The sequence below is a fragment of the Centruroides sculpturatus genome, unplaced genomic scaffold (genome assembly GCF_000671375.1).
Source record: "Centruroides sculpturatus isolate CEXI.00-Female unplaced genomic scaffold, Cexi_2.0 scaffold435, whole genome shotgun sequence".
In the NCBI taxonomy this organism is placed as follows: domain Eukaryota; kingdom Metazoa; phylum Arthropoda; class Arachnida; order Scorpiones; family Buthidae; genus Centruroides; species Centruroides sculpturatus.
In genome coordinates this window covers 65,501-89,680 of record NW_019384953.1, presented here as the reverse complement: position 1 = coordinate 89,680, position 24,180 = coordinate 65,501, and the positions used below count along the sequence as shown (strand labels likewise).

Sequence of the window (24,180 nt, the reverse complement as noted above, 5' to 3'; positions counted from 1 at the left end):
TTTTCTTCAAATAATTTTGTCACAATCAATAATTGTTGCTGTTTCATTGGAGAATCAATTGGATAATTTATTTCAGATTTACAAGACAAGAAATTTTATCATTTCTCCATTTTATTAAAACCTTACTAATAATTGAGTAAAAATCAGAAAATAACAATTTTGTCTTAGTATGAAAAGTTAGAAAAAACACTAGTAATATTATTTGGAGAGAAACTTCTTAATGGACATTAACTACAAAAACAAAATTTTTGTAACTAGAATTTTTTTCACAAAACTGCTTCCAAATATTGTGTGGAATAATCTTCCAAATTGTGTTCAAGTCTCTAAAAAAAATTTGATCTTAGAATATGCTGAAACATTAATCCATTTATTTAGATGTATTTTAGAAAGGACGTTATTTTAACATAGTATAATTTATTTCACATTTATCTTTTAATCTTTCTAACATTAGTTATACTATTTGATATTCAGAAACAAAAAAATTACACATCACATTGTATAAAATTGATGTCAGAGTTTTATTTCTTAATTCACATTACATATGCAATTATTATAATAATAATTTTATATTTTGAAATTCTTAAATTTATTATTTTTGGATTCATTTATAGTCATATTATTTTATATTCTTTGTAAAAAATTGGTTTATTATGAAAATTCTCAGAGAAGTGATAGCATTTCAGTTATTCATTGAAAGTCTGCATTTCAAGTAAGGGCTCTCAAATTACATGTTTGAATACATAATTTTAAAATAACTTAATAAAAAATCAGAATATGTTGTTTGAAATATTCATGATTCAAAATTACGTGCACTGTACAGTTAATTCGTTAGCTGTTAACATTAATGTTTACAAACAACACATTTACAAAATAACTGTTTGAAAAGTTTTTGCAATGAACTCTGTTAAATTCTTTAACTATTCTCTTGATGTGCCAGCTTCAGAGAAGACCCATGCTGCCATTGATTATTTTTCTATACCAACTTTTATTTATAATTTATTAAATAATTTAAAACCATCTGGAAGAACAGAACTAGCCCAGGGTGTGGCTCAAACCCACAGCCTCTGCTTACTGTGTGATGTGCTTGCCAGTTACGCCATCCGGACCCCAAGCAAGCCTTGCTTCCAGGAGCCGTATTCTGGTCACTATCTCTGGTCTCTCGTCTCTCACAAGCCGGTCGCTGAGTGGCTAAGCCAAATGATTAGCCAATCAGTGACTGGCTTGTGAGAGACAAGAGACCAGAGACAGTGACCAGAATATGGCCCCTGATGTATTTAAATTTAGATATAACCATTAGTTTAGATAAGAGATGGTACCTAACGTCTACCTCTTGTAGCAAATTACTTAGTTTCTAATTATTAATTATAGCATATTCATAGCCCAATTAATTACAGTAATTATGCTTTGTATTAATACATTGGGTTTTGGAAAGTCGATATTTATATTAAAAGTTTTGTTTTGTAAAAAGAAATCACACAAATCTTAATTTAGCTTTAGATCAGTTTAAATCTAACAATTCTTTTTTTATCCTGCTCAAATCAGTTTTTCATTTCCAACTACTATTAGGTTGTTCGGAAAGTAAGTTTGTTTTTTTACTACTAGACGGATTAGTTGTATTTTTTCTGCCATTTTCATTCTAAACCATATTATCATTATATATTTTGACAGCTAGCAGTTTAAGGCTTATTTGTAAAAAATTTTGTGTGAATTTGTGCAATTTTTTATTTTTTGTGTCCCATCAAATATGGAAGATCGAAAGCAGCAATTTTGGCATATTTTGCTCTTTTATTACTGAAAAGGTGAGAGTGCTGTTCAAGCGAGAAAAAAATTGTGTGACGTGTATAGAGAAGATGTGTTGAGAGAAAGACACTGCCAAAACTGGTTTATAAAATTTCGTTCTGGCAATTTCAATATTGAAGATGCACCACGTTCTGGATGGCCAATTGAAGCCAATGAAAACAAAATAAAGGTACTGATTGAAGCAAACTGCCAAATAACAACACATGAAATCACTAAGAGATTAAATTTGTCAAATTGAACCATTTATGATTACTTGAAACAAATTGGTTTCGTTTCAAAGCTTGATATATGGGTTCCACATGTTCTTAAAGAAAGATGCTCTCTTTGGTGGGATTTTAAGGAAATTATTTTTGGAGCTTTTACCAGACAATTTAACAATTGCTTCAAAAGTGTACTGCCATTGTGTAAACAAATTGAGTAATATCATCAAACAGAAAAGGCAGCCAGAATTGATCAACAAAACAGGTGTAGTGTTTTACCACGATAATGCCAAATTTCACACAAGTTTCACAAGTTTGGTAACTTGTCAGAAGCTGTTATAACTTAGATGGGACATGCTATCACACCAACCATATTCGCCAGATTGAGCACACTCAGATTATTACTTGTTCCAGTCTATACAAATTTTTTTTTAACTGTAAGACATTTACTTGAAATGACAATGTCAAAAATCACTTGGATCAGCTTTTTGTAAGCAACGATCAAAACTTTTATGAATGTGAAATCATGCTACTACCAGAAACGATGATGACAGGTATTTGACCAAAATGGTTGATACATAATTCAATAAAATATTTATTTATTATAAAAATATCATTTTTTTTCCACCGGAAAAAACAAACTTACTTTCCAAACAACCCAATAGTTTTTCCTTCTTCCCAGTTTATATCTTGCTTGTGTTTTTGAGAACCTTCCACAAATTAATCCCTTTTTAAAAAAACCTTTCTTGTTTGTTCTTAATGTTACATATCTTATCCATGTTAAATGTTATTTTAAACTACTTATTGAATGATGGAATATACTACTATCTACAGTGTGTAAGGTTAAATTCACACATGCAGAATGCAACTATGGCATTTCCCATTAGTTTAAACAGCAAAATTTTGTTCTAATTACACAAAATTTAAGATGTTCATGACTTAAAATGAAATCTCATGATATTTGAAAGTCTTTTGTATAATTCAAAAAATTAAGTTTTTAAGGATAAGTCTTTACAACTCAAAAAATTTGACTTATTTTACTTTTGCAAATCTTGTTCCAAATAAAGCATTTTGAACATTGGTAAGAAGAATCAACTTTTTAAATAAAACTTATTTAAAATCTATGTTATAAATAACTTCTATGAAATCTCTCTAAACACTGTTATTTATAGAAATCAATAAGATATTGCATCAATAGTTTTTGAATTCTGTCTTCAAATAATATCATAAGAACAAATATAATAAATAATCTAGGATAAAGTTGGCTTCTATAGAATGGTATTGTCTTTATGATAGCTTAAACTATGAGATATGACATTTCTACTTTAAAAGATTCATCTATTTTATTAAACACAATTGATAATTATTTTGGAAAAATTAACTGTTTAATATCATCCTGCATTTATTTTGTATTTCAATCTTTCCATCCAAATACATTTATCACATTTTTATTTGCATAAGTATGACATCTTATGAAAAATTCTCTAACATAACAGGCTGTTATATTTATGTGAAATATTGTTTTGCATTTTCACTAAACATATTTATATATATATTTTTAATTTTTTAGATGACATTATTAAACTATACATCTCAATAATATATTTGATATGGATGACAAATTTTACATGGTTAAAAAAAGATTTGTATAAATGATGATAGAGTTTTGTAATGTATTGATTGTTTTTTTTTCATTAAAACAGCCTTTGAAAACATAAAATGATATACTAACTCTTTTAGCTGCATTTTCATTTTTATATCTTTATATGAAATATATCTATAAAGAAAATTCCAAACTGTTCCAAGTAAGTACAGTGTGTCCTGTAGTAATCATCTGTTTTCAACAATTTCATAATTAAATAGTATAAGTTATTTCTTTAAAAAATAATTTAAATGGAAATTTCATTACTAAAGTTTTTAATTAATTTTGTTTTCAGGCTTATTATTTATGGTGAATGTTCAACAACATAAGATCCCAAAAGAATGAAGTCATAATAATATATGCAAAATTGCAATGAAAGTAGTTAAAAAAACAATTTTGATTCTTGAAATGCTTGAAAGTGGTCAATTAGAAATTTGCAGATACACTGATGGAGAGGAGAGTAAGTAGAAGTAATTAAAGTTTTGAGTGGTATGTTTTCAATTTGATCTAATACTTATATTTTGTAAAGAAATTTACAAATAAAATATTAAAATATATTTGTGCCTTTAAGACATTTCTTTCAAATTTAATCTATTTCAAGAAAACACCCATGATTGGCTGTAAATTCAAAATTTTAATATAAGTGTTTTGTGACTTTTGAACAATTTTTGTTTTCATTCTAAGTGATGATAGAGAATAACTATTGAAGTGATTTTTTTTCAGTCAGTGAATCTTTTGAAGTTAAATTTTGTTTATTGTTTCCATTAAAGTGTTTATTTGTTTGTTCAGCCATCTCTGATCAAGTTATAGGTACCTGAAGATTCTGTAAATGAATTCTGGTACTAATTTTGATGTCAAAACACTAAATTGTCTCAGAACAGTTCAATATGTTGAATGTAGCCATTGTGATTTATTGACATGCAGCATTTGGCAACACTGTGGTCATTGGATCATATGGCCAAACTCAATTTTGTTCATTATATAGATGGTGAAAACATTACTGTGGATAGTCAAAATGAGTGAAAATAATTTGTTGGGTAGTGTATCGTGGTACTCTTTTAGGGAATTCCAGGTGGCACTTAGATCTTTCCATATATAAGAAGACCCTGTTATATGTAGACCTCCTTCTTGTTCTTTTGTACATTTACCGTGTATAGTGTATATTAAACTCTATTCCAACCAAGCAGTTTCTTTTCATTACCTCACTACCACACACTGCATCAACTACAACATACAGAGTAATTTCATTTCTATTTTGACCACAAAGTATTATGAATGATTCCAGTCATTTGGCTGATGATTCTTATGTTGTATAAGGCTAGTTTTTGAATATTTACAAACTATTGCTTGAAAATCATTCAATATTTGGATTTCTGATGAATTAATTAATAAATTCCATTAAAGCAATAGAACTTATTAACACAGAAAACATTCAGATATGTAAAGTTAATTGTATATTATAATTAAAAATAACGATATGATCTTTTTATTTAGCTTAATGTTCTACATTTATGAAGGTATTAAGATAATGAGTAATTTGTAATGAAGCCCAGTTCAAATTTGATATTCATTTGGCTTGATGCTTATTTGTTTATGTATGTTAAGATAAATAATCCACTCAACAAAACTTTCTTTAGCTCAAATTGAGACAATAAGATTATCTTGAAATAACCAATATACGATATAAATTCATACATATTGCAATTTTATTTTCTTTATTATACTTACATAAACTTTATTATTATTATTAAGTACTCCAAAATTATAAGTATTGAGCACATAAACACATATGTAATAAAATTTAAGAAATGTGTCATTTTTATATAAAATTTGATAAATAACAGTAAATATGTATTGTATATATAAAACAATAATTTAATACATGGATAATAAATCAAGTTTACAATGACTAGATTTCATAATAAATCACTAATTATTATTAGAACTCTATCAAAAGTATTATTATTCTTAAAATATTTTACAAATTGAATTACAGTTGGTAATTTATATATTATTAAAAATATATGATACTTTAATATTAGATGGCAGATGGCAAGTAGTTAAGGTGGCAGCCTATTGCACTGGAGGACCTGGATCTAATCCAGACAGTTGAAAAACCCCAAGAATTTTTTGAGGGGTGATCTGTCCAGAAATGTTGACCCCCATCCCTCAACATCTGGCCACTATACTGCAAGCCTAACCAAACCCATAATGGATTTGCTAAAAAGGTCCTCTTAGTGTGGACAAGGCAGAAAAGAATTAAAAAAACAAAACATTACTATCATGTATATTTGAATTTACAGATTCAGAAATTTTGTATATTGTTTAATTCATTATTTCAATAACAAAGAATCAATGTAGTTTAATCTGCATAAAATTTATTATATTATATTAAATTGAGCAACAGTTATCATCCTTGCTATTATAAAAATCCTCATCTCCATTCTTCACATCTCAAGTCTATGAATTAAATAATTTTTTAAACAAAAATAATCCTAAATGTACAGCATACTACTTTCTCAATTTGCACAGCCATATCAAAAATCAAAACATGGCAATTGTTAGATGAAGGATTTAAATTATAGTTACCAACTTTTGAGAAACCAGCCCATTTCTATATCACCAAATCAATTTGATTCAATAGTTGCTGACAAATTTGACTTATTTATCAAATGACATTATTACAAGCATAACTTTTACATTGATATCCCTCAAAAAAACAATGATAATTTTTAATCCAAATTCAAAATTTTCTGAATTTGGCAATTATCATATTTGTTGGTATATAAGACACTTTTTTCCTCGAAAAACACTGTCTGAAAATGGGATGTATCTTACATGCCAGCAAATACAGTATATTATTTGCTGATTGCATATTTTGTGTCTATTAAAGACATGATAGAAATAAGCAAATAATAATTATCTATTAGTTTTGTGCTCAGTATTTATAAATATTAATTTCTAAAAGAAATGTTATAAAACACTATTAGATAAAAATAATAAATAAATAGTGCGCTTTTTTACCACTGTATATAGTCCGTAAACAATTTTTTCACTCTTTTGTTTTAATTTCTGCTGTATTATCAAATACTAAATAACGTTATGACTGATGGAGAATACCATACTACATAATTCAATTAAAAAATTATCATTCATTAGAGAGAAAAATTTCAACAGCCTTTACATTTTTTAAATTTTGTCTTACAGTTCACTTTTTTATTTCTTTACTCCTAAAACAGTAAAGAAAATTAATGTCTAATATGAAACATAAATAAAATGATTTATATACAATAAACAGCAATTGAATAATGAATATCAAATATAATACCTGGTTCAATTTACCCACTTAATATTCATTGTAAGTGGTTAATGAGTAATGAATGATATCTGTCCACTATTCAAAAATAAGAGTCTTGCATATGCTAAAATACTGTTAACATAGCAATACTGTTTTATAAATTTATTTTTTGTCTTTTTTTTCAACTGTCATTAAATAATAATTTTAATGTTTTATTTTTAGATTTTATTACATACATCACAATGTCTATTCAGATATTTATATTTATTATTAATCATCATAATGAATGTGCAATTTCTGTATATATCTAATCTAATCTATACATACATACATATAACTTAAAAAGGTAAGATTACTATAGACAGATCTTAATATTGAAAAAAAATTATCAAAAAAGGAAGATAGACTATCCATCAGATATTCAGATAAGAGGTGGATTAAAAAAAGTTATATTAGAATGAAGAATAGTGATTAGCAAAGAAAGATTAAATTAAATACATTTGTGAAATTATGATCAACAAGACAGCTAAAGAAAAAGAAAGCATAAAGGAGATAAATTCTCCTTTATGTATCATAAATATCCATCAGTGGACTGATAATGATTATCCCTGCAGGGAAATGGACTGTGGTTTATGTATCAGAGAATTGTGAGACATCTATCAGACTCCATTTGTTTAGCATTTTTCAAAACATTTATACTCTTTCCATATACTTTTTATAGTTTATGTATCATATACAGTACATGATAATATCTTTTATTCCTTATAATTTAATAAATATCAAAATTACATAAGAACAAATTTTTTACTGTTGATTCATCTTGTCAATAATAATGCTTTTAGTTCAATAATATTTATATCTTGAGCAGCTTTTTCTCTACTATTGTTAAGTCCAGGGTCAGCACAAGGCAGGTTTGGTACATTTTGAGACTTGACTTCATGTTTTAAAGGGCTTCTACATTCCATGAAAAGTTCATCGTAAATTTTGTGGGACCTTATGCTTAGTATCGTACATGTACAGCAAATTCAATTACAAAATATGTAGTTAAAAAAACTAAATCAAACTACCAACTAAAATTTAAAAAAATATAGTTTACTCTAAGTTGTAAAATAAATTGTTTGTAGGTGTATACTAGCAGTTTATACTTATATATGTATTTCTGGATTTTATAATAATAGATTTATTATGCTTTATTTTAGACTTGCAAAATTTTGGAACCTTTATGAGGGATGGCATGACCTTCAGGTCACCAAGTTTGATCAAAATTGGTGAGGTTATAGTGCATCCTCAATGAATGACATATACCTAACAGTAAGGTGCAATACTCAGAATTAAACAAAAAAATTGAAGTTAAAAATTGCAAATCACTTAAAATCTTCAGAATTCCCATCATTTACAACATATCATATCTGAAAATTACAAAGGTCATCATAACCAGATTTACTATTTACAACAGAATATCAGTGATCTGATTTTGAGAGTATACTGTTTCGTCCAATAAAAATACAGTCCGGGAACTTTCAAATGGCACAAGTTGTCTTCGATGTGAGTTTTAGTGATAAAATGGAAGAGAGGAAAAAAAGTGTCATTTTCCTTCTTCTGAAATACAGGTGTTGATAGATGGAATAAAAAAAATAAAAAAATAATAATAGAAAGGAGGATAGATCCAACTGTTACTTCTCATGGAAAAAGTAATTATTGGAGATTAGGCCTAATTTGCAAAGACATGAATAATGTTAGTAAGTATGTAGAAGCATAGATGAAATCTGACATATATGAAAAGAGAGATTACAAAAACGTTTTAAAAAGAAAAGGCTAGTAAAATTTCTATAATTGATTATAACAATTCTGTTTATAATTTTAACATGATTAAGAGAATAGTATGCTATACATGTATCCCTTGACATTTGATAGTATTAGATTAAATCCATTAACAAAATGTCTTCGATTGACAGATGAAACAAATGATAAATTTTTAATGAACTGTGTAATTCGTTGATCAAGAAAGCTAAATTCTCATCAGCCAGCTTGAATTGTCTTGACTTATAACAACCCACTCTATTCATATATAATGATGCTTATTTACAATATTTTCAGTTATGACAAGTTTTGTGAATACCAAATTTTATTGTATTGCAAATTATGATGAGCATTCATCTTAAGTTGCAATATGACATTTCATGAATCCTGGCCTGAATTTTTATCATGAAATAGTGTTTACATATACAGTAAAGCGTCATTTATCCGAAGGAATTCCAGTCGACAAATTTAAATTTTCACCAGTGCTGTGGCGCTGTAATCTTTGGCTATGTCTTCGGCTACTCAAATATTTTACGTTTTTGATACTAAATTAACTTCTGAAGTATAATTTTTTATTGTTTTTATATTTTTCAATATATTTATTTTGTTTGTACAAAATAAAAAAATAATTTTTAACGATACAATAGTCTTCGTTAGGCTTAACATCGACGAAAATTCAACGCGAAGCGACACGCAACGGAGAAAAATTTCAACACGGGATAAATTAATATATTTTTTCGTACNTTTTATATTATTTCTATCAATAATGCAGTTATCTTTTCACAATGTATTGTTTATGGAGACTGGCAATACAGTATTTTTATCTTATGGCCTCATTGTGTTCTTTCAATCATGCTTTCAATGGCCTTTTAGTCTCTTCTATAAAATATACTTTTTTTTTCACAAGTACAGTTTAACCTGTAAACCACTCCTGAATAAAGTCATGCTGAAAAAAGTATTTAAGGTGTTGTTTAAGTTAAGGAATATATAAATTATTTGTTAAGGGACATGATAAAAAAAGCCATTATTCCCAGGATTATAAGAAAAAATTATTTTTGATAAATGGCCTTTTTTTGTATTATATATTTAGGGTCCTTTACCAATAAAATGGATGGCTATAGAATCAATAAAGGATAGAATATTCACAACAAAGAGTGATGTGTAAGAATTTTATTCTTTAAAACATAGTCTCAAAATGATATTAATTGGTTAATCTTTACTTTGGATCTCATTTTCATTTCTGTAGCTGGTCATTTGGTGTTCTTCTGTGGGAAATTTTCACACTTGGTGGCAATCCATATCCAGGATTTGAGATGAATGAACAGTTTTTTAAGAGACTAAAAGAAGGCTACAGAATGGAAAGACCTGAATATGCTCCAAAAAATGTGTAAGTGATAATTGCTCGATAATTTTGTTATAGATAATATAATGAAATAATATTGATCTTATGCATAGTTATGAAATAATGATGGAATGCTGGCATGAAGATCCTAAAGAACGTCCAGAATTTAACACTCTAGGAGAAAAACTTGGACTTATGTTAGAAGAAAGTGTGAAACAAGTAAGTATTTTTACTAAATATTGATATATTGTTAAATATGTGATTTAAGAAGAAATTTTAGTAGTTTACTTATTAAAACTTTCATAATTTGCAAAATTATGAAGGTTTTAATAAGTAAATTACATACATTTGCAAATTATGAAATAAACAAATCAAGATTAAAAATTGAAAACATTTTTAGATAAAATTATTGATTATTGTTGTTAATTTCTATTTCATAATACTAAATAACTAAAAGCTTTATAATATAAATTCCTAACATTTAATATCTCACTATAATTGGATACAGTAAAAATTATATTATATACCCAAACACCAGCAAATATCTTTTAGTTTGTATGGAGAAAAAATGGTTTTGGTAATCCAAGCTACCATTGTCAGGTTTCAAACTTCAAACAACTTCTCAGATATAATGTTTTCTTTTCTTTCAAAATTTGGAACATCACATGTGTTAGAAACATTATCATAGATGTTGCTCACTGATTGCTCATTAAATAGTATCCCCATATGCTGGATTTCCATCAAGGCTCTCCATGCCAGGAAGATACTAACATTTGATGCTCTAAAACAGGGCTTCTTAAACTATGGGTTGCAACCCCATTTGGGGTCGCGAGATTTTAATTCAAAATTTGAAAATAATTTGTCAGAGTTTGAAAAATGGCATGCTTTGTGTTGGTTTCGTGAGTTGTGCTTTGTGTCACTTCTGGTGCAGTGAGACAACGATTCAGCAACACTGTAGTGTGAACTAGTGTAGTGTTGTCACTTTTCAGTGTATTCAGTTGTCTCTGTTCCATGGTAACACAAGAGTGAACTGTGATAGTACACCATTATTGTTTTTGCAAATTTGTATATATCTTTATTTTATATTTTTTTAGGTTGTGAACAAAATCACAATTATAAATGGGGTCGTGAATAAAAACAGTTTAAGAAGCCCTGCTCTAAAAAGTTCAGTTTTTACTAGATGCAAAATATGTGATTTTTCTGCCATTAGTTGTAATAGCCTTACTTGATCGAGATGGGTGTTTCTAATGCTAGGGTGGAAAGAGTAGATGGTGGTTTGCCTTTTTTTTTAAAGGACTTTAAGTGCTCTTGGAGGTGTTGGAATAATGGTCTTGTTGTAGCCCTAATGTATTGTAGTGTCTTGCCCATTCTTTGATCCATTAAAGGGATGGTATATATGTCTGAAAGAGTGGTTTTTACGAGGGAGTTCTTTTGTTTCTAAGTAATATGTATGTAGTAAGACTACTTTTGACTACTAAGGAAACATTGTTAACATTGGCAATTTCTCTGTAGTATAGTCTAATAATTTGTTATAGGTTATTCTCCTAAAATTCAGGGGTGCTGCTTTTTATACTGGTGATTGAGCTTGGAATGTCTTGATGAAGTTCTTTATGAGGCTCTTTTTATTAATTAATCATCTAAATCCTGCTATTTTAAATTTGAATGGGTCATGTGAATGCACTGGTGTCAGTATTAGTAGGTATTATGGTTTCCTATGTACTGTAGTATATAATGTTGGAATAAATTATTGAAATTATTGTTAAATGCTATAGCACATCATTACATACAACGCATTGTGTCATGGTGATATTTTATAAACGTTTTTCTGTTACGTAATAAAAGGTTGGTAGCACTGTTGACCCCTTGGGGAGCCATTAGAGATGGTGACCTCATTTCACTCTCTCCCTTTTCGCCAACCTTCTGTGAGTCAAGACAGCATAATCTTTGTGTATTCTTTGTTTCTTTGTTACATAACCAGTTATGTGAGTTCAACCAGTTTTTACTAATCTCTGAAAAGCAACATCAAGTCTAACATGTAAGCTCTGCTCTTCTTTTCTTATCTTAATATCAAAAAAATGTACTTCTGAATGAAGTGCCTGCTCTAGACTCGATATCAGGCCATATGGGTTGTTGTTGTAGATCATATAGCACTATTTGCATGTTTGGTTTACTTTTCCAAATTATGAGGATATTGTCTTCCTATATAAGAAACCACAACTATGAGCACAACTGACTATTCAGTGAGTAACATCTAATATGTTAATGTTTCCAATGCATGTGATGTTTCAAATTTTGAAAGAAAGAAAGCATTTGGTCTGAGAAGTTGTTCAAAGTTTAAAAAATGAACATAGATAGACAGATGAGGGTGGCTTAGACCATCAATAATGTTTCTTCACCATACAAACTAACAGATATTTGCTGGAGTTTGGATATGTAATATATTTATACAATTTCTTTTTTTAAAATATTCAAAAGACTAGTTATATTAATATTTCAAAATATGACAGATAAAAACTATATTTTCTTTTGACTTATTCAAAATTTCAGATATTGATATATCATAGAATCCGAGTAAATACTTTGTGCTATTTATTTTGATTCCTGAATAACAATGTCTCAAAACTAATTTTAAATATTAAATGAAAAGCACTGATATTTTGATTAATATTGATGGTATCATTCTCAAAGAAAATATAGCTAACTATTATGCCTTTTTGTCCTTTTTTTTTATAACTCTTTTTAAAATTTATTTTGTATTACTAGTACAATCTATATATTAACAGGACTTATTATACTGGAATTATGGATGCAGATATTTAGTCTTACAGTTCAAAAATAATGTTCTTTATTTAGTTCACCTGAATTTATTTAGTTCAGGTGAACTAAATAAAGAACATTATTTTTGAACTGTAAGACTAAATATCTGCATCCATAATTCCAGTATAATAAGTCCTGTTAATATATAGATTGTACTAGTAATACAAAATAAATTTTAAAAAGAGTTATAAAAAAAAAGGACAAAAAGGCATAATAGTTAGCTATATTTTCTTTGAGAATGATACCATCAATATTAATCAAAATATCAGTGCTTTTCATTTAATATTTAAAATTAGTTTTGAGACATTGTTATTCAGGAATCAAAATAAATAGCACAAAGTATTTACTCGGATTCTATGATATATCAATATCTGAAATTTTGAATAAGTCAAAAGAAAATATAGTTTTTATCTGTCATATTTTGAAATATTAATATAACTAGTCTTTTGAATATTTTAAAAAAAGAAATTGTATAAATATATTACATATCCAAACTCCAGCAAATATCTGTTAGTTTGTATGGTGAAGAAACATTATTGATGGTCTAAGCCACCCTCATCTGTCTATCTATGTTCATTTTTTAAACTTTGAACAACTTCTCAGACCAAATGCTTTCTTTCTTTCAAAATTTGAAACATCACATGCATTGGAAACATTAACATATTAGATGTTACTCACTGAATAGTCAGTTGTGCTCATAGTTGTGGTTTCTTATATAGGAAGACAATATCCTCATAATTTGGAAAAGTAAACCAAACATGCAAATAGTGCTATATGACCTACAACAACAACCCATATGGCCTGATATCGAGTCTAGAGCAGGCACTTCATTCAGAAGTACATTTTTTTGATATTAAGATAAGAAAAGAAGAGCAGAGCTTACATGTTAGACTTGATGTTGCTTTTCAGAGATTAGTAAAAACTGGTTGAACTCACATAACTGGTTATGTAACAAAGAAACAAAGAATACACAAAGATTATGCTGTCTTGACTCACAGAAGGTTGGCGAAAAGGGAGAGAGTGAAATGAGGTCACCATCTCTAATGGCTCCCCAAGGGGTCAACAGTGCTACCAACCTTTTATTACGTAACAGAAAAACGTTTATAAAATATCACCATGACACAATGCGTTGTATGTAATGATGTGCTATAGCATTTAACAATAATTTCAATAATTTATTCCAACATTATATACTACAGTACATAGGAAACCATAATACCTACTAATACTGACACCAGTGCATTCACATGACCCATTCAAATTTAAAATAGCAGGATTTAGATGATTAATTAATAAAAAGAGCCTCATAAAGAACTTCATCAAGACATTCCAAGCTCAATCACCAGTATAAAAAGCAGCACCCCTGAATTTTAGGAGAATAACCTATAACAAATTATTAGACTATACTACAGAGAAATTGCCAATGTTAACAATGTTTCCTTAGTAGTCAAAAGTAGTCTTACTACATACATGTTACTTAGAAACAAAAGAACTCCCTCGTAAGAACCACTCTTTCAGACATATATACCATCCCTTTAATGGATCAAAGAATGGGCAAGACACTACAATACATTAGGGCTACAACAAGACCATTATTCCAACACCTCCAAGAGCACTTAAAGTCCTTTAAAAAAAAAGGCAAACCACCATCTACTCTTTCCACCCTAGCATTAGAAACACCCATCTCGATCAAGTAAGGCTATTACAACTAATGGCAGAAAAATCACATATTTTGCATCTAGTAAAAACTGAACTTTTTAGAGCAGGGCTTCTTAAACTGTTTTTATTCACGACCCCATTTATAATTGTGATTTTGTTCACAACCTAAAAAAATATAAAATAAAGATATATACAAATTTGCAAAAACAATAATGGTGTACTATCACAGTTCACTCTTGTGTTACCATGGAACAGAGACAACTGAATACACTGAAAAGTGACAACACTACACTAGTTCACACTACAGTGTTGCTGAATCGTTGTCTCACTGCACCAGAAGTGACACAAAGCACAACTCACGAAACCAACACAAAGCATGCCATTTTTCAAACTCTGACAAATTATTTTCAAATTTTGAATTAAAATCTCGCGACCCCAAATGGGGTTGCGACCCATAGTTTAAGAAGCCCTGTTTTAGAGCATCAAATGTTAGTATCTTCCTGGCATGGAGAGCCTTGATGGAAATCCAGCATATGGGGATACTATTTAATGAGCAATCAGTGAGCAACATCTATGATAATGTTTCTAACACATGTGATGTTCCAAATTTTGAAAGAAAAGAAAACATTATATCTGAGAAGTTGTTTGAAGTTTGAAACCTGACAATGGTAGCTTGGATTACCAAAACCATTTTTTCTCCATACAAACTAAAAGATATTTGCTGGTGTTTGGGTATATAATATAATTTTTACTGTATCCAATTATAGTGAGATATTAAATGTTAGGAATTTATATTATAAAGCTTTTAGTTATTTAGTATTATGAAATAGAAATTAACAACAATAATCAATAATTTTATCTAAAAATGTTTTCAATTTTTAATCTTGATTTGTTTATTTCATAATTTGCAAATGTATGTAATTTACTTATTAAAACCTTCATAATTTTGCAAATTATGAAAGTTTTAATAAGTAAACTACTAAAATTTCTTCTTAAATCACATATTTAACAATATATCAATATTTAGTAAAAATACTTACTTGTTTCACACTTTCTTCTAACATAAGTCCAAGTTTTTCTCCTAGAGTGTTAAATTCTGGACGTTCTTTAGGATCTTCATGCCAGCATTCCATCATTATTTCATAACTATGCATAAGATCAATATTATTTCATTATATTATCTATAACAAAATTATCGAGCAATTATCACTTACACATTTTTTGGAGCATATTCAGGTCTTTCCATTCTGTAGCCTTCTTTTAGTCTCTTAAAAAACTGTTCATTCATCTCAAATCCTGGATATGGATTGCCACCAAGTGTGAAAATTTCCCACAGAAGAACACCAAATGACCAGCTACAGAAATGAAAATGAGATCCAAAGTAAAGATTAACCAATTAATATCATTTTGAGACTATGTTTTAAAGAATAAAATTCTTACACATCACTCTTTGTTGTGAATATTCTATCCTTTATTGATTCTATAGCCATCCATTTTATTGGTAAAGGACCCTAAATATATAATACAAAAAAAGGCCATTTATCAAAAATAATTTTTTCTTATAATCCTGGGAATAATGGCTTTTTTTATCATGTCCCTTAACAAATAATTTATATATTCCTTAACTTAAACAACACCTTAAATACTTTTTTCAGCATGACTTTATTCAGGAGTGGTTTACAGGTTAAACTGTACTTGTGAAAAAAAAAGTATATTTTATAGAAGAGACTAAAAGGCCATTGAAAGCATGATTGAAAGAACACAATGAGGCCATAAGATAAAAATACTGTATTGCCAGTCTCCATAAACAATACATTGTGAAAAGATAACTGCATTATTGATAGAAATAATATAAAAATCTTGTATAGAGAGAAAGATTTATATTTGAGAAGATTTAAAGAACATGTGATAATTCATTGTAAAAATAGTATTAATTTAAATAATGGAATGGAGATTGATGATGTTTTTTATGACCTCATAGTAAACTATAAAAAATATTGTAAATGCAAAGTGGGATAGCAAAATATCAAAACTGTTGGATTAATGTATCATGAGTTTTGTTCTTATCTTTGTTAAATCATGGTTTAACTTTTTTTAAAGAAATATTAATGTATTCCTCTTTTTAAAATTTGTAGCCTGAGAAGGGATTGATAAAGTTTATTTTCTCAATCTGAAATGCATTGCTAAATAAAAGTAATAGAAGAGTTAATTAGAGGTCTTGCTCTCTTTTCAATATGAATAATCAGAAAAAAACATGATAAAAAAGTTCTCTAGTCCTAGGATTATAAGAAAGAATATTCTAAATAATGTTTTTAATTTGATATTTTATATAATGTTTTTTAAGGTATCAAGAATAAATTTATAGATGAAAAATTAAAAATAATAATAGTTCTTGCATGTTCTAAAAAAGCACATAATATTGCTTGTTATATTTTAAACTTACTTAAATTTAATTAAAGATACATTTATTTGAGATGACTAGGTCTCAAGAATGATGACATTAGTCTAGAAGAGAACTGTTCATCTAAAAGTTTTGAATTTTGATGTACAGAATATGAAAAGTTTATTGCTAATAACTAAATAATATCTCTAAATTAAGTGTAATAAACAAAAAATAATGAGATAAAAAAACATTTAATTGTTATCACAAATAATTGTTATCCATTTCCTACAGTTAGTAATAATAAAAAAAATGAAGACCTATCAAATTAGGTTGAAAACTTTTTGTTTCATTAAATTTTTTGCTGGAGTTGATTTCTAAGGGGTAAACTTATTTTCTGATATTCCCTCCAGTTTCTGTATTTTGTTATATAGAGTTAGTAATTTAGTATGAACTAAAAGCACAATTTGTTTTTATTAAATAAGAAATGAAAATAAATTTGTCAACTTACATCAGATTTTTTAACATATTTAGAATATTTATAAAGATCTTTTGCCAATCCAAAATCAGCTATTTTAATTATGTTTCCTTCAGCCAACAGGATGTTACGTGCAGCAAGATCACGATGGATAAGCTATTAATATAAAATAACCATATTACATTAATATATGTTTACTAATTAATATATTCATATTTTATTAAAAATTAAATTAATCCAGAATATAATTAACTTTTATCTATTTGTGAGAAGCCGAGGGTAGAGTGTTAACCTCTAAACCCCTTTGATTGGCGAGATCTGCTCACATTGTCACTGGATGGCTTGTTTACAGTTGGAGATGGGAAAATCATAAAATTTCCCACTCTTGTCAGGACTGACACCAGTTAAGAAATAACACATCTTAACTCATGATTTTCATGCTTATAGCGATTATTGGAGGGCTTTAAATATCGAGTGGGGAGGAGCCGTGGGCAAGTCGATAGGGGTCCAAATTCCGAATAATTGAGTCAATGCCATGTTTAACAAAATAACAAATTTAATATATATATATCTAAAACTTAGATTACAATATACAGCTACTACCAAACACACAGCTACTTGTTAAGCATATATATGGCTCTTGCAAGGTGCTTGGGATATCATTCCTTCATACTATCTACTTTTAATTGAGAGAGAGAGTTTATAAGCATAATTGAAAAGTACTCTACCTCATACACTGGCTGTTGGTTCCCGATCCGGTTGTATTGGATTGGCAATATGGTCTGTTGGATGGGCAATCAGTATGGAGCGAATATCTGGGGAACCATGGGAATATGTGCTGGGAGTCACCTACACACTTCACAAGACAAAGGGAAAATTCCTTTGGCACTGATTGCCCCAAAGACCGGGTGCGCTCATGTTATATCCATATTAAGTGTGGGAATCTGATCAGATGGCCATTTGTTTGGTAGCAATGACACGTCAAAGGTGTCATCACCGGACGATGAAAAGTAAACAAAGTCAATTAGAAGGTTTAGTATTTCTTTCGATTGTTTTTAGATTTTCCCCATGGACTAAGTTGTGTCAACTTTCTCACACTTTACAATTGATTGTTTTAACATAACTCATAATTTTGTTATTTTCGTGGGTCAATGCGAGAAAGAAAAGACTTGTTACTTTGAATAGTTGACTGTTGACAGTTAAGTCAACCTTCAATATTTTCCCTGTTTTAAACTCTGTGGGAAATGGACAGAAATAAAGAAGGGTTTCTAAGATGTGTCTTATAAAAAAATTATAGAAAGACAGCCCCTGGATTCTCACATATTTTTATTGCCTTAAAACATTCTAAAACAAAAATAACTAGGAATTTTTTCATTTCTTCTACAATGGATGAAGTAACATCTCAGTATCATTCTTCAATGAGCATACAAATATCATCAATACACTGTAAATCAAAATATCAATAACTTTCACAATCTGATATTTAAAGCTGATATTGTGTTATCTATTTTTATTTCTGAATAGCTTTAAATATTTACCAAGGTTCTAAAGTAGAGTTAAAATTTTTAATAATGATTAATATAAATAGAAGTTTTGCTAATATGGTAGCTATTTTTTGATGAGTAAAGTTACTGAAAATAAATCAAGTTAATTTGAACTTTTGTATTTTCATGCTTTACATTTACCAAACACATATTTAAGAACATTATCTATATTTATTGTTTGTTTCTAAAAAATAATTCTACATGCTATGTAACTCCTTAATCTATCTATCAATGAGACCAATAAAATAATTTGAAAAAAGAATCAGTGATTTTTGGCATTACATAACATGTTAGCTCTTAGCTCACTTCTGCTTTGTGCTTTTAAGTGAATAATAATGTCTTTATGATATCCCAGTATTACAACAGAGAGGTTGCAGCCAAGGTTTTCATGCCTAAAACAAGAACTTTGAATGTCTAGTGCTGCCTTTTTGGAAACATAGAAGTTTGACAATGACATTTGGAACATTAAGTATGATGAGTAATATTAAGTTCAGGTTACCTTACACATTTTCTATGTTTTGAGTTGAAATTATTTTATTACAATAATGATTATTTAAACATTTATGAATAACATCATAAAAAATACATGATTTTAAGTCAAAATTTATTTAATTATTTAATTTTTTTGCCAGTGATGTGAAGCGTCCATAGAATTTCTACAGCTATGTTCACTTTTTTTTTTGTTTTTGCACAGTAAGCATCTAATTTTAGTCTGAGAATGGGTGATAATGCCTGTGATTCAGTGAAGGCAGATACAACAGTGCTTCAATGACAGCAATGACAATAGCAGGATACAAGCACAGAAAAAAAGATGCACAGTGTCACCTTACAAACTTGGGAGGGAAATCTGCCAATTGTTCTTGAAATTCAGGGATTTTAAAGGATTTTATCTCTGATTTCCATGCTCTAATTGATTCTGATTCCCTCTCACTGATTCCCAATTGGTTCACTTCCTTTGTTTCTAGGTGGAAATAAGATCAGATCAGGTCACAAGAAGGGTCTATCTTTGGTATTCAACTTGACACCATATCTCGACTGGGAGATGTTGATGGAACTTTAAAACCTGTATTTATATTTTAGATTGTTATAATTCTCATTCTGACATCTAGGAATTTTAACTACAACATGGGACATTTTTCTTTTATTAAATTGTTCAGTTTTCCCAATTCAAGTAATTTCTGTCATTTTTATATGAATCAGAGCCAAAGTTCAATTTCTCTGGTCTGACATTGATTTAGATACTAACACCTGTTCAAGTTGCACTCAGGACATTGTTTACATTTGCATTGTTTTGTGTCACATTTCCATATTAAAATATGTATATATATTGTATATATTTTTTAGTGCATTTAACATGATAACAGTGATATCTTTTCTGTAAAAGCAACATTTGCTCTATTAACTTTTCACCAATGATTTGTTCTTTGTATGAACTAAGCTTAAAGTGTGTGGCCAGACAGAGTCTTAACCTCATGTTAAATGATATCTTTTCTCCATAATTGAAGTTTAGACTATTTACAAAAAGTCAAATTAACTTTTGAGTCCATCTTTATCCCTTATACACTACCACAGAAGTAACAGTCTTAAAAAAATTGCTTTGAAGAACTCTTCAATTATGAAGAAAGTACATCCTGAGTTATCACAAAAATTGATATCTTTTCTGGTGAATAACAAAACAGAAGTTTTGTAAATTGCAAATGTGTTTTAACATGTTGAATAATAAATCCTTGATGTGTTTTTTTAGCATATTAAATTGATCAATGGTAAGGATTATAAATTTTTTAATCTTTGATATTTGTGTTGTTTTCATAGATAATACAAGGTCTGTTCAAAAAGTATCGGACCTTTTTTTTTCCGCGTAAACCAATGATGCACGAGAGGCCTCCTTCGGTGGAGTTGTGGAGGGGACAGTCATGCACAGCCCTGAATTTTTTCCCGCCTGCAGGAAGCGTCAGTCGTTGGCAATCGGCCTATGAGTGAGGTCATGTAGTGCGCTCTCGTCGGATTCCACTAAGCTGGAAAATGACTGAACAACGTGAGCAGCGATATTACATCAAATTTTGCCAAAAACCTTGGCGATACCCGAGTGTAAACCATTCGCAAGATTCAGCAGGCTTTCGGGGACGATCCTCGAGGCCAAAAAAAGCGCGGCAGGTCCGCAGCAATATCAAAGGTCATGTTGACAGTTTTTTCGACTCTCGTGGGGTGGTGTGTCGTGAGTACGCACCACAAGGCCAAACCATCGCAAAGGAGTACTACCAGGAGGTCCTTCGTCGTCTTTCCGATACAGTGCGACGCAAACGACCGGATCTGTGGTCGATCAAAACTTGGCAGCTCCATCGTGATAACGCATCCGCCCATTCTGCGCATCTGATTCGGGCTTTCGTCGCCAAACACAATACTCCTGTGGTTCGTCACGCTCCGTACTCTCCCCACATGGCTCCGTGTGACCTTTGGCTATTTCCCAAGCTGAAAATGCCGCTAAAAGGAACCCGAATTTAGTCGAGAGAAGACATCATGCTGAATGCGATGGACCGGCTGATGGCCATTCCAAAAGATGCGTTCCAGCAGTGTTTCCAGCAATGGCAGGAACGCTGGGAGAAGTGTATACATTACCAAGGAGACTACTTTGAAGGGGATTAGGGTTTTGTACCTCAAAATCAATAAATGTATTTTTGCCGACCAAAGGTCCGATACTTTTTGAACACACCTTGTACACTGGCTAATATATGGAATATGCAAATTCAAATTATTTTCATTAGTATAGCATATCAAATTACTTTTATATTTAATCTAATTAATTAACTAAAAATCTTTCAATTATTATAAAATTTAATTAATTTGATCATTGCAAGATATTATTTATTTTGTAGAGCAATTTCAAAGCTTTTCATTACCTTCTTAGAAGAAAGATAGCTCATTCCTTGTGCACATTGAAAACTGTAACACAACAGATCTGAAGTAGAAATGATTCCAGAATATCGATTCTCCTCCCGCCCTGCATACATCTGAGAACTTCCACCAGTGCTACTATATCCAGATTCACTTATTGCAGTGTTACTACTGTTTTCACCACCTGAAATACTGCTGACTGTAGTCATGTCAGTACCAATTTCTCCTTGACTATTCACACCACTACACCTAATCAGTTCACCAGTACTACTATTTAAATGATATAATATATCCTTGTTATCAATTTTGTTAAGATATAATAATGCAAAAATCTCAAATTAAATTTTACCTGTAATTATAAATTGGATTATTAACACCAAGTGCTAATGGTTTTGTATATTCTTTTGATTTTGATTGATTTGGATTAGGAGAATTTGACACTTGAACACAAATATCTGCATTCAGTTTTTCAGTTATAGGATCAAGTTGATTGATAAATTTTTCTCGACGTCGTAATAAATAACTTCTTAAGTTACCATGGCAACAATATTCTACCATCACCATTAATTCTCCTAATGATTTTTAAATGCAAAATAAATTAATAGAAAGTAGTTTAAAAGATTATTGTTGTAAAATTTGAAATTTTTACTTACCTTTATGAAAATTTTTGGTAACTGCACCAAGCAAATTCAGAATATTTACATGCTTTCCAAGATGAATAAGAATCTTCAGTTCTGCCATAAGAGCTTTATGTTGGGTTTCATCATCTCTTTCTGAAACAAAAAATTCTATATTTTAGTTTTAATTTAAATTATTATATACAAGATTCACAAAATCTCCAAACAATTTTAAAATACAAATGAGGAGATAATCTGTGAAGTTTATCACACAAAAAAGGGGCTGTCCATAAATTATGTAACACAAATATGGATTAATGGATATACAGATAGTCATCACATGCATTATAAGAAGGTGGGTATGAGATATGAAAGAGTTTTCTTTAGCTCACTAAGACAAACACCCAACAAACTAAACATGCAATAGATATGAGAAAAATTATTTTATTTATGCATGATGTAACTATATATAGGTTCAATAAAGGATGCCAACTGTAGGATGGTTACTCTGGAAGTAACCTGAAACCTGATTGCTATAGATGAATTACAAAATTAAAAATGACAATGACACACCAAACTGTGATAATTCTAACAGTAAACAAGAATAATTATTACAAAAATAAAATTCTTATAACTAATCCTTAATACTAAACTTACACTAATATGGAAAAATGAGAATAGGGGTGAGTAGTAGTAAAAATGGCAAATAGGACAGAACAAAGATACCAGGGTCCTACAAACATCTTTCAGTCCTCATTATCTTGAGGGGCCATATGGAACTTCTTACACCAATATCACACTTTTTCTCTTTCTCTTCAGTTCTTGAGGGCTATTATAACTAAGCTGTTGGTTACTTACTAGAAGATCACAACTAATCAAGTTCGATACCAAATCCAGTATACTAACTTTGGCACAGGAATTCCTAACATTCCCTCTCAAAGTTATGACTTCACCTGCATACTCAGGTATCAGACTATTCCACAGACTTGCTTTCAGTTCATCCTCTCTCTTTGAGCACCAGCTCAAAAGTGACCCTTCTTCCTCTCATATGCTCTCAGGTAACCTCTCACTCATTATACTAGTTATTCCAGGAAGTGGCTCTCACCTCCAAGAAGGAAGAATTAATAAGATTAGAAAATTCTAGAAGGGAGAAAGAACAAAGAACAGGAAAAAAATGTAAGAAGAACAAAAAGACAAAAACAGATATATGGCATACAGTCACAAGGGATGTTTACAAGAACATCACATAATGCTATGATCTCAACCCTTGGAGAACAGAAGGATTCATTTTGTTTCAGAAGTGTTGCATAGCAAACCATACTGTTTATGCCGCTGATTTGTACACTATAAATGTATTGATAATTAATAAAATAAATAATATTAAATACTCTTGTTGAATATCATTCCTTAGAACAATTTAGGTGGTTGATCAAGGATATGTGTTGTGTAATTTTAGGAGTGAGTATGGGCATAGAGAACACACTTCCCTATACTCACTCCCAAAATTATATAAATCCCAAAGAATGTAAAAAAATAAATAATTATGATCCCAAAGTGTTTTTATCATAGTTTTAATATTTTTTTCTGTTTCAGATAAGTGATATACAAACTAATAATACTAACTATTGAAACTACTAATTGATTATCCCTCAAGAAAAGGAAGTGTGTAACCTGGTTTACTTAAAGAAAATCAGATACACAGATTCAACTT

The 24,180-nt window shown here is 29.5% G+C and overlaps 2 protein-coding genes across 2 annotated transcripts in view; one reads left to right on the top strand and one right to left on the bottom strand.

The window, feature by feature from the left end:
- Positions 1 to 9,520: 9,520 nt before the first annotated feature.
- Positions 9,521 to 10,348, top strand: LOC111632297 (vascular endothelial growth factor receptor 1-like). The gene is made up of 3 exons (XM_023376696.1): positions 9,521 to 9,901; positions 9,987 to 10,127; positions 10,196 to 10,348. Exons 1-3 carry the CDS (start codon positions 9,852 to 9,854, stop codon positions 10,323 to 10,325), a joined length of 321 nt encoding a protein of 106 aa, XP_023232464.1. The 5' UTR covers positions 9,521 to 9,851; the 3' UTR covers positions 10,326 to 10,348.
- A 5,203-nt stretch (positions 10,349 to 15,551) lies between these two features.
- The window catches only part of LOC111632308 (vascular endothelial growth factor receptor 1-like), a 65,106-nt gene continuing 56,477 nt past the window's right edge, over positions 15,552 to 24,180 (bottom strand). Inside the window, exons 10-16 of the mRNA XM_023376706.1 lie at positions 22,506 to 22,625; positions 22,202 to 22,424; positions 21,858 to 22,122; positions 17,450 to 17,572; positions 15,999 to 16,069; positions 15,773 to 15,913; positions 15,552 to 15,704 (exon numbers count right to left, since the gene is read on the bottom strand). Coding sequence (XP_023232474.1) covers positions 15,575 to 15,704; positions 15,773 to 15,913; positions 15,999 to 16,069; positions 17,450 to 17,572; positions 21,858 to 22,122; positions 22,202 to 22,424; positions 22,506 to 22,625 — 1,073 coding nt within the window. The 3' untranslated portion in view covers positions 15,552 to 15,574. The remainder of the gene's footprint in view (positions 15,705 to 15,772; positions 15,914 to 15,998; positions 16,070 to 17,449; positions 17,573 to 21,857; positions 22,123 to 22,201; positions 22,425 to 22,505; positions 22,626 to 24,180) is intronic.